The sequence below is a fragment of the Gymnoscopelus microlampas genome, assembly GCF_963454915.1.
Source record: "Gymnoscopelus microlampas genome assembly, chromosome: 6".
In the NCBI taxonomy this organism is placed as follows: domain Eukaryota; kingdom Metazoa; phylum Chordata; class Actinopteri; order Myctophiformes; family Myctophidae; genus Gymnoscopelus; species Gymnoscopelus microlampas.
In genome coordinates this window covers 9339600-9353691 of record NC_139943.1, presented here as the reverse complement: position 1 = coordinate 9353691, position 14092 = coordinate 9339600, and the positions used below count along the sequence as shown (strand labels likewise).

The following is a 14092-nucleotide window of genomic DNA, read 5'->3' as shown; positions in this document are numbered from 1 at the left end:
GATGACTAAAACTGTGACTAAATATATTGACAATTTCGTCAACAAATAAAAACTAGACTAAATGTTAGGGAGAGACTAGTGGAGAAGAGATCCAGTAGAACTGAGACAAGTCAACGTGGTTGCGCCGCGGGTGTCCGACCGAAAATAGCCAAACCTAAAGTAGATCAAGCTATTTTCGGCATGCAGCTAAGTGAAAATCATTTCGATGCCATCACGGCCCGCCACAAATTCATTTTAGTTGAATAAATCAACTGTAGATAAAGACCCCCATAAAATGTACAAATGGAACCTAATGGACCTGTAAGGGATTAATTTGGTTCCATTTCCATTTGGAACCCCCTCAAGGACCCCACTTTGAGAACCACGGATCTATACTGTATGGAAGCACATTCCCACCACTGGGAAAACATAATAAAGGCCTGAATTGTAAGACCCCTCCCCCCCCACCACATTGCCTAACTCAGATTATTTTTTATTTTTTTTATGAAAAGGGAAAAATAATGTTATTTCAATTGTCAAAATAATTTATTTTTGGATAAAAAAAATCCTTGCAATAAAGGACAAAACCACTTAAGCCGTATTTAAGCCTTTTCTTTTTAAGGTTCATGAAAATGTATGGAAAGTTTAGCAAATTCCCAAAATGGGGGACCCCCAGGATGAAAGTGGTTAAGATAATGTCAGCATTGCGAGGGGGAAAAAACATCCTCACAATTCAGGACTGTTATGTTTTATTGAGTGGTGAAATTGGCCTTCCATAATGCTGACTTATACTGTCTAAATGAAGGACATCTTGCTATTTTTGAGCTAAAACCTACAATCTACGGTCTAAGAGGTAACATTTGAGTCACACTAAATGACCGACAGTCACAGTCATTTTCCTAGAACTCACTGTGGTTTTCTAAGCCTACGTGACAGCTAAGACCGAAAACACTAAGTTTAACTTTCAAGGTGTCTATCTTGTGTAGGGATGGGACGATTATTGTAATAAAAAAAAAAAACACTCATGATAATCATATCGCAGAGATTTTAATTCAAAAAGTATTAGCTAAATTAAATTAGTATTAGCTAATTGTCCTCCGTCATACACTGAGATCAATTCGCGTTTGCCGAGCTGCAGTACCACTTTAGACCTTCAAGAGTTAGTAAAACGGAGCGCACTTGGTACGCTCACTCTACACCAAATCTTTTCACCAAAAATAACAATAATATCTACAAGCTTACAGCTTGTAATATTATTGGTGAATGTTTTTTGGCGAATGTTCCCCCCAGAATAGGTATGCTGCAATTCAAGTGGTCATTGCAAAAATAAAGTTAATCACAATTATTTCAGACACAATAATGGTGTCGTGAAATTTTCATATCGACCCATCCCTAATCTTGTGTAGCCTACGGGTAGGTATACATAAGGGGAAAGTGGTGTACTACCTGCTACGAGGCTAATCCAGAACTACTACAAAACCGCTAGCTACTTCTCTGTACCTTCCCCTCTTTATAATACTCCTCGTCATCATCATCATCATCATCCTCCTCCTCCTCCTCCTCCTCACTATACTCTATAACCCTCTTAGACGGAGTGAGTGTCTGTGGAAGAGAGGTCCTGGACTCCTGAAATGAGCCGGTGGACTGCGTTAGGAGGAGATGGGTAGAGGGGAGAGAGAGAGAGGAGGGGGTTGGAAGAGGTGTTAAGTGACAGATGATTGTGTTAAGCAGAGCGGGCTGAAGAAGGCTGTGCTGTTGCACATTAAGAGGCTATAATCCGGTGCGTCAGCCCCCAGTGTGAGGTGGGGAAGGGGGGGGGGGGCTTCGGTTCAGAGCACTGCTCAATCAACCGAGAGCGAGCGAGCGAGCGAGGGAGGGCGAGATCAATGCGAACCGTGGTGTAACGATAGACAAAGAGGATGACGGCGATTAGACGGAAAATGTATAGACAAAGAGCTAGGATGGGGGGGACAGGCCGTGACATCATGTGGTGTTTGAGTAACTTCTGCACGATCGAGAGACTTCAAACACTTCAACTCTACCTATTTAGTTGGCCTGGAGTACCCCCAGGGCTCTTTACTAGGTCCGCAAGTATTTCCCTCTACACCAGCGAAAAACATGCAGACAAAACTGGCCTTTCCCCGGGGCGCCTGATGGAGGGGAAAGGAACTGGTTGGAATAACGTGTTCCGGGGAAACTCTCCCTCGTCAGGTAATAAGAAACGGCTTGCTATAGCTCCTCATGCATTGAAGGAGGCATGAGCCTCAGTTCTGGGCTCTCCCTAGGCTGGCAGAGGGAGAGTAGCGCCCAGGATTACATAGGCAATTGGCACTGGGTGAAGTTCCATTGATACAAGCGGAAGACAATCGATTGATTGATTGATCATTAAACAACAGTCAATTAAACTTTAATATAAAAAATAAACAAAGTAAGGCACTGTAATGTTAGTTATTAAAGTAGATATATTGGTAGTAGTGGAGACAAAAAAACATGTGTCTGTGTGTGTGCACACAAGCACGTGCACGCCCCAACAGGGCTGCCCCGGTGAGAAAAAGTCTGGAAACGCCACGAAACTAAGTTCAATGAACTAAGTTAATTGAGCTTAGTTTTTTTTTGCGCGCTACAGTACAGTACCTTGCCCTGCCTCTGCTGCTGCTGCATGGACGTCATGGCGTCGGGCTGGAACTCCAGCTTGTCGGTGCGACACAGCTTCCAGTAGAGGATGGAGATGATGACCACCACCACCAGCAGGGGGATGATCACGCCGATGACGATCCACACGTTGGTGTTCTCGCCGTCGTTGTGCGGCCCAGCCACTTTCTCCACAGCTACGGAGAGAGAGAGAGGGAGAAAGAAAGAGAGAGACGTTGTCACCAGCCTTGTAGAGCAGTGGTTCTCAAACTTTTTTGTGCGAAGGACCCCCAAATAGACACTTATTAGACCGCGGACCCCCATTTGAAAAGATAAGCCAGGGACCCCCATAATAGAAGATTTTTACGGCTCTCTAGCAGTGATTTCAACCATTTTAATTTCAAGGACCCCCAGTCTGACATGCATTAGGCTACGGACCCCCATTTAATGGCATGTATGTCTCTGGGACCCCAATTCATATTGTAAAATCAATGTTAATTTAACTCTGAGAGTGTACAAATGGAACCAAATGGACCCGTTAGTCCATTTGGTTCCATTTGTACACTCTCAGAGTTACAGACCCATAAGGGTCTATTTGGTCCCTGTCCATCATTTAGCTGGGGACCCCTTGGAACCCCCTCAAGTACCCCTGGGGGTCCTCGGACCCCACTTTGAGAACCAATGTTGTAGAGAAGTAGAGAAACATTTGATGAAAACACATTGTTTGTGTTGAGTTCATTGACTATAGGTCTTTTCTCCCGTACTCCCGTGAAACTGTCGTGTTTGCGCTTGTTTCAAGCACACACCCGCCTGTGACAAAAGTTGGATTATCAACGTTTTTTCTTACGCAACACCATGATTTGACACAGCTGAAGCAGCCTGGCATTTACTTGCAGAGCGAGTGTCTGTCTGTGTGTTCACATGAGAAGCAAAGTGCGAACCCGGCAATACTTAAAAGTCGTGCTTCGGCGTCAAGCCTTCCTCAGCGTTTATGGCAATGTAGACCGGCTGTGTCAATTATCAATTACCAATTAATTGACACAGCTGGTCTACACACTGAGGAAGGCTTGTCGCCGAAACGTGTCGGTGTATGCTGCCCGTGCCTTAAATTAATTAAAAGTACCAGAAGGACTTCGGAGTGCAGGCTATTATTTTCTTATTGTACATTTGTACACTCTCAGAGTTTAATCAATTTCCAGATTTGACGGTGTACCCTCTGGTAAGGCTTTCATCCTATTCACAGACTTGTTATGGTCATGGAGGACTGTGGTGCGACACATGCGACGGTAACGCTGGCTCTCTTGCCTTACTATGCTGTGTGATGTTCAGCGCAGAGCGTGTCATTAACGTTGATTAACACTCATTTCATCCTGGGATGAAAGGAGTGATAAAAGCTCTCATACCACGAAGGAACACCAGAAGCCCCCTCGAGTGCTCTCCTTAGGCTTTCATCACTCCTTTGGATATTTAATGAGGAGGACGGGCATTCAGCACAATGCGTATGAGGGAGATAATAACCTCAGATGTTACACAAACATCCTGAGCCGGCAATTAGTTAACATCCTAGTTGTTGTTTTTTTTTGGCCTTGCTAGCGGCACAGCTCCATTCAACATAACTCCAAAACTACCGGTTGGATTGCCGTGAAATGTATTGTGCGCCTGAGACAAAAGCCTCTGGTCACTATAACGCCTCCCCCATGACAGCCAGGGCGCCTGATGGAGCTGAAGGGAACTGGTTGGAATAACGTGTTCCTTCCACGTGCTACGTCCAACCAGGGAAACTCCCCCTCTGTCAGGTGACAAGAAGGTCAGTTGGCTCTCATGCATTGAAGGAGGCATGAGCTCGGCCCTGGCCTCCCTAGGCTGGTGAGGGGAGTGTAGTGCCCAGGATCACTTAGAAAATTGGCACCGGGTGAAAAATAAGGGTTACAAATTACAAATTTAAAAAAAAAAGAGATCTAGGAGATCCATTCTCTTCCTGTTAACTTATTTGGGAAAGTCTCTCGCCTCCTGTATTTTACTATGCATTTTTGACGAGACATGCTATTTTCAACGACCTATAACAAGCGAACCGGGGGTCTCGATAACATGTTTATTTTCTTTTCTTTTCACGGAAGCACAGTGAAACCCTCCGTGATTAGCAATGATCAGGGGATCGATCGTACTGGAGATAAATATTCTGTGACTACTAAAGGTAAGAAAATCAAAAAATCGTGCACTATTACGTTAGAGCCCTGTTTCTCAAAGTGGATTCCAGAGACTCTCTGGGCTCTTTTAGGAGGGTCTAAATTGACCCTTACAAGTCTGTGAGTCTGACAGTGTCCAAAATGAAACCAAATGGACCCGTTAATAATTTAAAAGTTTGAGAAGCACACTCAGTACTACTCACACTGAGCCAGGATGCCTTGGACACGATATCCCAGGACGATGGCGGCCCTCTGGACGTCCAGGGTGTTGAGCGTGTTGGCCGTTTCCACCGCCGGCAGCCTGCTGCCGCTGGGACCCTCCACAAAGTAGACCACCTCCAGAGGGTTGTCGTCCCCCGTCAGCCGGCTCGTACTCACAATCTGTGGAGTTGGGACACAATGCAGTGTTGCCAGATTTTGTGAGAGAAATAGGCAACCGGGTCTATGAAAACAAGCCCAAAAGAAGCGACTATATAGGCCACACAAACACTTTGAAGCTATGTGCATCAGCTATTTGAAAATAGCCGATCTACAAGCTCACAACGCGCCGCGATGCGACGCGTTGTGTGCTTGCAGATCGGCTATTTTCAAAGAAAATCTTGAAAAATAATGTTTTTGAATCTTTTAAGGGGGTTGCTGGCACGAACTATTTTCAGATCTGTGGCCAAATACATTTAGGGGGTTCTTGACATGAAAAAGTTCAACATTCAAGAAAAACATGCTCAAATGAGCAACTACACTTTAGAAACAAGCCCAAAAAATCCTGCTGTACCAATATTTACACGCGACTACAGGCCCCCCATTGCTTATAAGAAGCAGACTTGGCAACACTGAGTACATTGTGTGTATATACCAGTTCAGATAGGGATGTTAGCGATGGCAGATAGCCAGACAGACACCTGCACACATACCGTACATACAAAACACAAACTGCACAAGCGTGACCCTAATACATCTCTATACTGTATGTGTGCGATGTCCCTCCGGACACCCTGAGGCGCAGCGCATTCAGAAGTCTACATTACTTAATAGTTACCTCTTGTTTTTATTGTCTGTTACTGTGGTGTCTTAAGTGGTGTATTTATTTATTTATTGTCCTGAATGTACACTATGCATCATATTGACCTGAGCATGATTTACCCTTGGATAATAAAGAGCATCTAATCTAAGCTACTTTAGAGCAGTGGTTCTCAAATGGGGTCCGCAGATCCCCAAGGGGCCCTTGAAGGGGTTCCAGGGGGTCCCCTAGCAAAATAAGGAACACGAAAATAGCCCATCTACAAGCTTGCAGATCGGCTGTTTTCAAGACGGTCTGACCTTGTCACTGCCGTGTTACTGGCATTGAAGTATATCCAGTGCAGTGGATACTCTGCTCTGCCAGGTAGCAACACTGTAGCCATTGTGTCACCATGCACAGACCATGGCCGGAGACAGTTAAAAACATATCTTATATCTCATCTTCACTGTAGCGTATTGATGTTTATGTATGGTCATATCATTTCTGCTTATCTTGTTTTTCGTTTCCTTTTTCTATTCCTATGCCTGTTTTGTGTTTTTTATAATATTATTATCTCTGCTTTTTATTGAACTCTGAAAGAACTCTGAAACAGCCTCCGGGCTTCCTTCCTTTCCTGCACTTTAACTACTGATTTCTTAATTCTATGTTTGCTGTTGCGCAGAAATCTTGTATCTCCATATTACATCTTTTTATGTTTTTTTATAAATGAATGCTTATAGTTTATACTTTGTTGTATGGCAGTGTTATGCAAAAGTAACAAAAATAGCAAATCTATTTTTGAAAACACAATATAGGCCAGGTTGAGTGTGTCTGTTTTATAAATATTGAACCAAAGGTTCAATATTTCATACTTCAGCTATTTCTATAAACAATAGCGCAATGGGGACATTCTGCATAATGAGGACTGTCATGAAATATTTAGGCCAATATAGTCATTGTATGCTTTTATTCATGTAAAGAATTTGATTGCTGGCCTTTTACTTGTAACAGTTTTACTTTAACAGTATTTCTACATTTTGTCAAATCAGTACCATTGCTAGCTTCTACCTACTTCTAAGTAAAACACAGTGGTGTAAAGTAACTAAGTATATTTACTCAAGTACTGACAACTATGAGGTATTTTTACTTTACTGGAGTATTTCCAAATTTCAGTACATTTACTTCTACTCCACTACATCTCAGAGACAAATATTGTACTTTTACTCCACTACAATTATTTGAAAACTTTAGTTACTAGTTACTTAGTAGATTTAGATTATTATTACAAAACATACATTAACCACTTCAGCCCTATATACATTTTGGCCATTTGAAAATAGCCGATCTACAAGCTCACAATGCGTCGCGATGCGACTCATTGTGAGCTAGTAGATCTGTTATTTTGATATCAAAACTTTGTACCTTTACTCAAGCAAATTTTGAATTCCGGACTTTTACTTGTAACAGAGTAGTTCTACATTGCAGTATTGGTACTTTTACTTACAGTAGGTAAAAAAAAATAGAGTACTTTTTTCACCACTGGTAAAACATCTGAGTAAGCTACTTTTCCCAGCCCTGCTCTCCATCTCTCGGAGTCTCCCCCGCACTCTCTCTCTCTCTCTCTCTCTCGCTCTCTCTCTCTATCCGTCTGTGTGTGTCTCCTGGTACCTCCCCTGCCCCCCTCTCTCTTCCCCTCTCTCTGTCTACCTCTCTCTCTCTCTCTCTCTCTCTCTATGTCTACCTCTCTCTCTTTCTCTCTCTCCCCCTCCCTCTTCCTGTCTGCTTCCATCTCAACGTGTGATTACTGTCTCTATAATCACCCAGACTGCAGGAGACCATTAATAATTGAACCGGCTATTAGCAGAGCCGCGGCTCGCAGGAGCCGTGAAGTAACAGGACCAGAGAGTGAAGAAGGGAATGGGGGGGGAATGGGGGGGGGGACGTCTGAGAGGCTGGTGGTCTTTGGAGTGGCTCGTCCTGAAGCTGAATGGGATGCTGTTGCCATGGCGACCCAGCACTAGCCCCCCCCCCATGTCCTCCCCTCAGGTGCTCTGCTGAGCAGCAGTGTTGCCCCGATTTTGCGATAGAAATGAGCAACCAGGTCTATAAAAATTAAACAAGCCCAAAAGAAGCGACTATATGACTACATGAGCACTTTAACTTTATTATATACTGTAGATCGGCTATTTGAAAATAGCCGATCTACAAGCCAACCTACACGTTCACTTATAGATCTGCTATTTTTAAGACGAATCTTGAAAAAAGTGACCCATTTGAAATATTTTGGAAATAATTTAACAATCTTTTAGGGGTCCCTGGTACAATATATTTTCAGTTGGGGGTCTGCATGCTCAGGCAAATACATATTCATTTGGGAATCTTTGACATGAAAACATTTGAGAGCCACTGTTTTTTTTTGCAAATCTTTGAATATATATATTTTTAAAGCGAACATTTTTAACTCCAATCTTTGCTTCTGGGGGTCCCTAGAACAAAATATTTTACTAATGGTCGCTTTACAAAGATTCAAAGATTTGCACACATTTTTTTGATTTTTCAAAAATAGCAGATCTACAAGCTCATAGTGCGGCACTCGGTGCCGCGCTATGAGCTTGTATATCTGCTATTTTTGAATAGCCAAAGATATAAAAAAAATGTCACAGATGCGTTCCCGGTCTTAATGGGTTAAACAACATTACGAAGCAAGCCCAAATAAGCAACTACACTTTAGAAACAAGCCCGAAAAAGAAAAAAAAACGCAACCCGCAACTATACCAAATCTTTAGAAGCGACTATACAGAAAAACAAGTGGCTTATAGTAAGCAGACATGGCAACACTGCTGAGCAGGTGCGGAGGGACCTCACAAAAGGCAGAGCCTGATTAGTAAGGCCAGTGAGGCTGTTCGGTGGCTACAAGCAGCGCTAAGACCCACATAATGGGCCCTCAGTGCTTATGGAGAGCTAAACGGCAGCAGGAAACTAGAGATGGAAATGGTGCAAGGAAAGAGAAGCCTTGATCAGGTTTAAGCGAGTATAATCCGTCGAACAAAACTTGCGAGTCGACGAGAGTTGTGAAAGCAAACGTTGTGCAAGCACTGGTCACTGGTTCAAACTGTTCTATAATGTGGTTTTTACCATGACTGGCTATAGCAACTGTAGCAGCAAGGAATGCAAACACAGTAACATTCTCAGTGTTTATTTATTTTTCTTTTCATTTCTTTAAATATTTCAGAATGTGTTTTTGCACTTAATGTCTTATGCATACTGTAATAATTTATGCAAAGCACTTTCAATTGCCTTGTTGTTGAAATGTGCTATACAAATAAAACATTTTACACTTTGGGACTTAAAGCTACGATCCGGGACTTATGCGAATGAATAAAAGATTATTTCAACCCATCTGTATGATAGAGCATGTTAATACAATATACAGTAACTACTGCAGTGATTGGAGGTGGTCTCCCTATTCTTGATAAAAAAATAGAAGTCCGCACACTGTGACTTTGCAAAAGCTCCCAGTCCCAAGGCTTTATTAATGATTCTATAGATCATTGGTTCTCAAAGTGGGGTCCGGGGACCCCCAGGGGTACTTGAGGGGTTCCAGGGGGTACCCAGCAAAATGTGTAAATATAGCATCAGAATAATTAGGACCTTTTATACTTTGGCTATTCAAAAATAGCAGATATACAAGCTCATAGCGCGGCACCGAGTGCCGCGCTATGAGCTTGTATATCTGCTATTTTTGAAAAATCTTGAAAATGTGTGCAAATCTTTGAATATATATATATTTTTAAAGCGAACATTTTTAACTCAAATCTTTGCTTCTGGGGGTCCCTGGAACAAAATATTTTTAGATGGGGGTCTGCGGCCAAATACGCATCATTTTGGGGGTCCTTGGCATGAAAAAGTTTGAGAACCACTGCTATAGATTCTATAATCTATAATAAAGTCTTGACTGAGAGCTTGCCTTATATCCACTGTTGGTCCTGCACGTCCAGCGGATGTGCCAGTTACATTTTTTTCTTGAGGTCTCCCTACTCTTCCCATTGAGATATTTAGCACAACATCTATAGAGATAATAAGCACAACATCTCCCCTGGCCAAGCAGGGATTTACTCTGCTGAGCGCTATAGATGTTTGGTCTCTCATGTCATGTGGGAGACCCTGGTTTGAATCCCAGGTGTTACATTTACAGCCGTCGGGAGAGGAAACAAAACGTACGGATTGCAACTTTAAGTGAACAGTGATTGTAGGGTGTGTAGAACAGATGTGGTACTGTACCTGGACACTGTTGTTGCCCACGCTGGTGGCTCTCCTCACACGCCGGACGCTTCCCATTGCTTCACCCAGCAGCAGGGCCAGACGCCGCTCCATCTTAGCCTGGAAGGTCTGCTCACCCGCCCCCTGGTCCAGCACGCCCAGGAGCACTGCACACACACACACACACGTACACGCACGCGCGCACGCACACGCACACGCACACGCACACACACACACACACACACACACACACACACACACGCACACGCACACGCACACACACACACACACACACACACACACACACACACACAGCAAAATATACTGTAAAATTGGTATCCCGACCTGAAAGTGTATTTTCTGAGCTGGAGCTGGAGAGACATGGAGACCCCTGTTACTGAATGAATACTCCGTAGCATCAGAATATAGAGCTATTTAAAAGAGTAGTTCACCCAAACAATTACTAGCTTATTTTCTATCAATTACACACCCCATGAAGCATTGAATTCATGGAGATGTTTTTGTTTTTGTTCCATTCCTGAGCCAATAATTAATGATAATAACAAATTATTATTAAAACAAATGCACAGTTAATTCAAGTCGAATTGTTTGCTGAATTTTGTTAGCTATAGAATAATGTAAAGTATGAGAGGAATCACACACCTGTTCTGACCCAGGAGGAGCGGAGCAGCTGTGTTGTGTTCAGCTCGGGGTAATGGAACGCTGTGGGAATGAAACAGAGATGAACTTTATAGCAGTGGTTCTCAAACTTTTTCATTTCAAGGACCCCCAAATTGACACTTATTATCCCCCATTTGAAAATATATGCCAGGGACCCCCATAAGAGAAGATTTTTACGGCTCTAGCAGTGATTCTCAACCATTTTAATTTCAAGGACCCCCAGTTTGACATGCATTAGTCTATACGGACCCCCATGTAATGGCATTTATATCTCTGGGACCCCAATTCATATTGTAAAATCAATGTTAATTTAACTCTGAGAGTGTCCAAATGGAACCAAATGGACCCTAACGGGTCCATTTGGTTCCATTTGGACACTCTCAGAGTTACAGACCCATAAGGGTCCATTTGGTTCCCAATCTATCATTTAGCTGGGGACCCCCTGGAACCCCCTCAAGTACCCTTGGGGGTCCCCGGACCCCACTTTGAGAACCAATGCTTTATAGAGCCATGATGAACTTTGGTAGAAGAACCTTTGGGATTCCATTTGGTTCCATTTGCACACTCTCAAGAGTTAATTGATTTTACTGTGTATAAGACACATTATACTGTCCATCATCTTTATGTACCACACGTCTTTTGCTTCTGTGTTCTGTGAACTCGCCAAGGAACCCAGAAGTAATGATTCATTCACTCTCAAGTATGAATCATGATTGATTGAATACTTGATGGAATACTTTATTAGCAGTTTGCAAAAAAGGCACAGGAAAGTACAGTTCAATACAAGGTCTGTTAACTTTTTGCCCACAGCCAGCAATTTTCGTTTTTTTTTTTCCTTTCAGCTGGTCACAGAAAATGTTTATTCATTATGATCGATTGTCCGATCGTTTATAAACACACACGCTATGTGTGTGCCTCGCCCAGAGAAAAAAAATTACAACCGCGATGGCCCCCTTGCCTTCTATGTGAATATACCATTTCTCGCCAAAAACTGCACGATTTTCTTACTTTTTCAACTGGCCACAGAAAATGTATATCCCTTTGTCCGACTGTTTGTAAATACAAACGCTATGTGTGTGCGTCACCCAGATAATCAGAATATCAGAATCAGAATAATCCAACCGGGACATTCTCCTGCAGCAGCAGGTTGAAAATAGGATGTCTCACGAAACACAGGGGAAAAAAAGTCAACTCGAGATAGAACCGTTCTAATGAAAAAGTTAAACAGGAAGTGGACGGAGGCGGAAATCTTCGGATGACGTTATTTCCGGATTCGGGTGAGTGGAAAGTGAACCTGATCAATCGGGTGACAGAGAACAGCGCAATCTTTTATAAAACGATTAAAAAAACAATAAGTCGTCATAAGCCATCCTTGGCAGTGAGGGCGTTTGGACGAATACTCGTCATAAGTCGTTCGTGACAGTAAGAGAGTTAAGAGAATTTTAAACCCAAGAAAGCCTATGGCTTGTTTTCATTGGGGTCATTTGTACTCAATTCATCAAAACATTAATGACAGACAAATATACACTACTATGCAAAACATCATATAAACAGTTTGAAAATAAAAACAAAAAATATGTACAGTAAACAGTTCGAGGGGGAGATAGGCTTTGACTTTTTCATGTCTCAGCATAGCTCCGTTCGGAACCTCACTCTCCGCTATTAGCTCAGCCTAACTGGGCCCAGTAGTGAGCTTCATCTAACTGGACCAAGTAGGGCCCAGTTAGGGTTCCGGATGTGCTAATGTCACACTATGTGGGGGTCTGTGGCCACATACATAATCAATGTGGGGGTCCTTGACATGGAAATGTTGGAGAACCACTGTTATACTAGTATGTGATCATGAGGGTCTTACGTTCAGCGATCTGCAGCACAGGGAAGCCCATGTAGTAGCTGAACTCCACCATGGTGAGCTTCATCAGGAGGCCGCTGACCTCCGACCCCATCAGGAAGCCCCTGGCGGCGCGCACGGCGAAGATGACGTCCACCGGCTCCCTGGGCAGCAGACGCTGCTGCAGCCGCTTAGGCACCTCCATGGTGATGTTCACAGTCTGGACCACAGCGGGAGAAAGAAACAAGAAGAAACACGTCAGTGTGAGCTGTGAACCCAGCATCCATATTCTGAGGGGGAACATAAGTAAAACATAGCAGATCTACAAGCTCACAATGGGTCGCATTGCAACGTATTGTGAGCTTGTAGATCGGCTATTTCTGCCACATAGATTTGATGTACAGTAAGTACACAGGAAAAAAAGCGCTTGAGGTTCAGAGCCAACTCAGGTTTACTAAGTCTAGAGGGTCTAAGTGGTCAACCTGGCTTCGCTACAATTTAAAAAAATGTCCGCTGTTTTTTCCGGGAGGGGGATGATGGAGAGTTGGTAACCAAATGGACCCTTATTAGATCTTTAACTCTTGAGAGTGTAAAATGAAACCCTAACGGGTCCATTTGGTTTCATTTTACATTCTCAAGAGTTAAAGGTAGGGTAAGTGATTTGCTTTGGTTAAAATAAGTGTTAAATAGCTCTATATTCTGATAGTACTCATTGCTATAGAGTGTTTGTTCAGTATTATGAGTCTCATTGTCTCTCCACCTCTTTATAAAACAGAAAATACATTTTCGTTTCAGTTTAATTTATCCAATATATATATATTTAATTTTATCCAACCAGGACAGAGAACTCAATCAGGATACAGATTAAACAAGTGAAATTGGAAGTGATGACACTAAGAAATGAGCAGACAAATTTGGAACTGGAACACTATACAAATTAAGCTTAAAAATGGGTACTTTCTCCTGATTGGCTGAGATTGTATTTTCTGTTTATTAAAGAGCTGGAGAGACAGGGAGACTCCTGTTACTGAAAAAACACTCTATAGCAATGATTACTATCAGAATATAGTATTTTAACCTTTTAACAACATACTTTTTGTTTTAACCAAAAAATATCACTTACCCTACCTTTAAATTATTGTTAAACATCTGCATTACTTAATTAAAGAATTGTTATTTTGATCAACGTTTTCCTGTTATCTTTCCTATGGTACCACAGCAATACAGCATGGAATTCTCATCTCATCAAATGGTGGTCTGTGGCTCAAATGCAGAATAAATAATGGGCCTTGATATGAAATGAGTTGAAAACATTTCAGAACATACAGCACATGTTAAGCCTCCCCCCTCTACATATTGTGGTTGAAGTTTGTTTCTGGTAAAGCACAGCTGGCCCTGAGGAACAAAAGAACAGTTCTGAACTCAACCAGAATTCTGAACTGCAAAGATCTTCAAAGGTTTGAAAGTAGGACAGAACAGTGGACAGTCTGCCTTAGGGAACAACAACGCTGGTTATTCTTAAAAAAG

At 42.5% G+C, this 14092-nt stretch overlaps 1 protein-coding gene across 1 annotated transcript in view; it reads right to left on the bottom strand.

The window, feature by feature from the left end:
- LOC311046852 (UPF0606 protein KIAA1549-like) overlaps positions 1–14092 on the bottom strand; it is a gene marked incomplete at its 5' end in the record, with an annotated part of 91291 nt that overhangs the window by 24293 nt on the left and 52906 nt on the right. The window contains 5 exons of the mRNA XM_084059426.1: positions 2614–2807; positions 5000–5177; positions 10075–10220; positions 10717–10776; positions 12590–12785. Of these exons, the coding sequence (XP_083915552.1) occupies positions 2614–2807; positions 5000–5177; positions 10075–10220; positions 10717–10776; positions 12590–12785 (774 nt within the window). The remainder of the gene's footprint in view (positions 1–2613; positions 2808–4999; positions 5178–10074; positions 10221–10716; positions 10777–12589; positions 12786–14092) is intronic.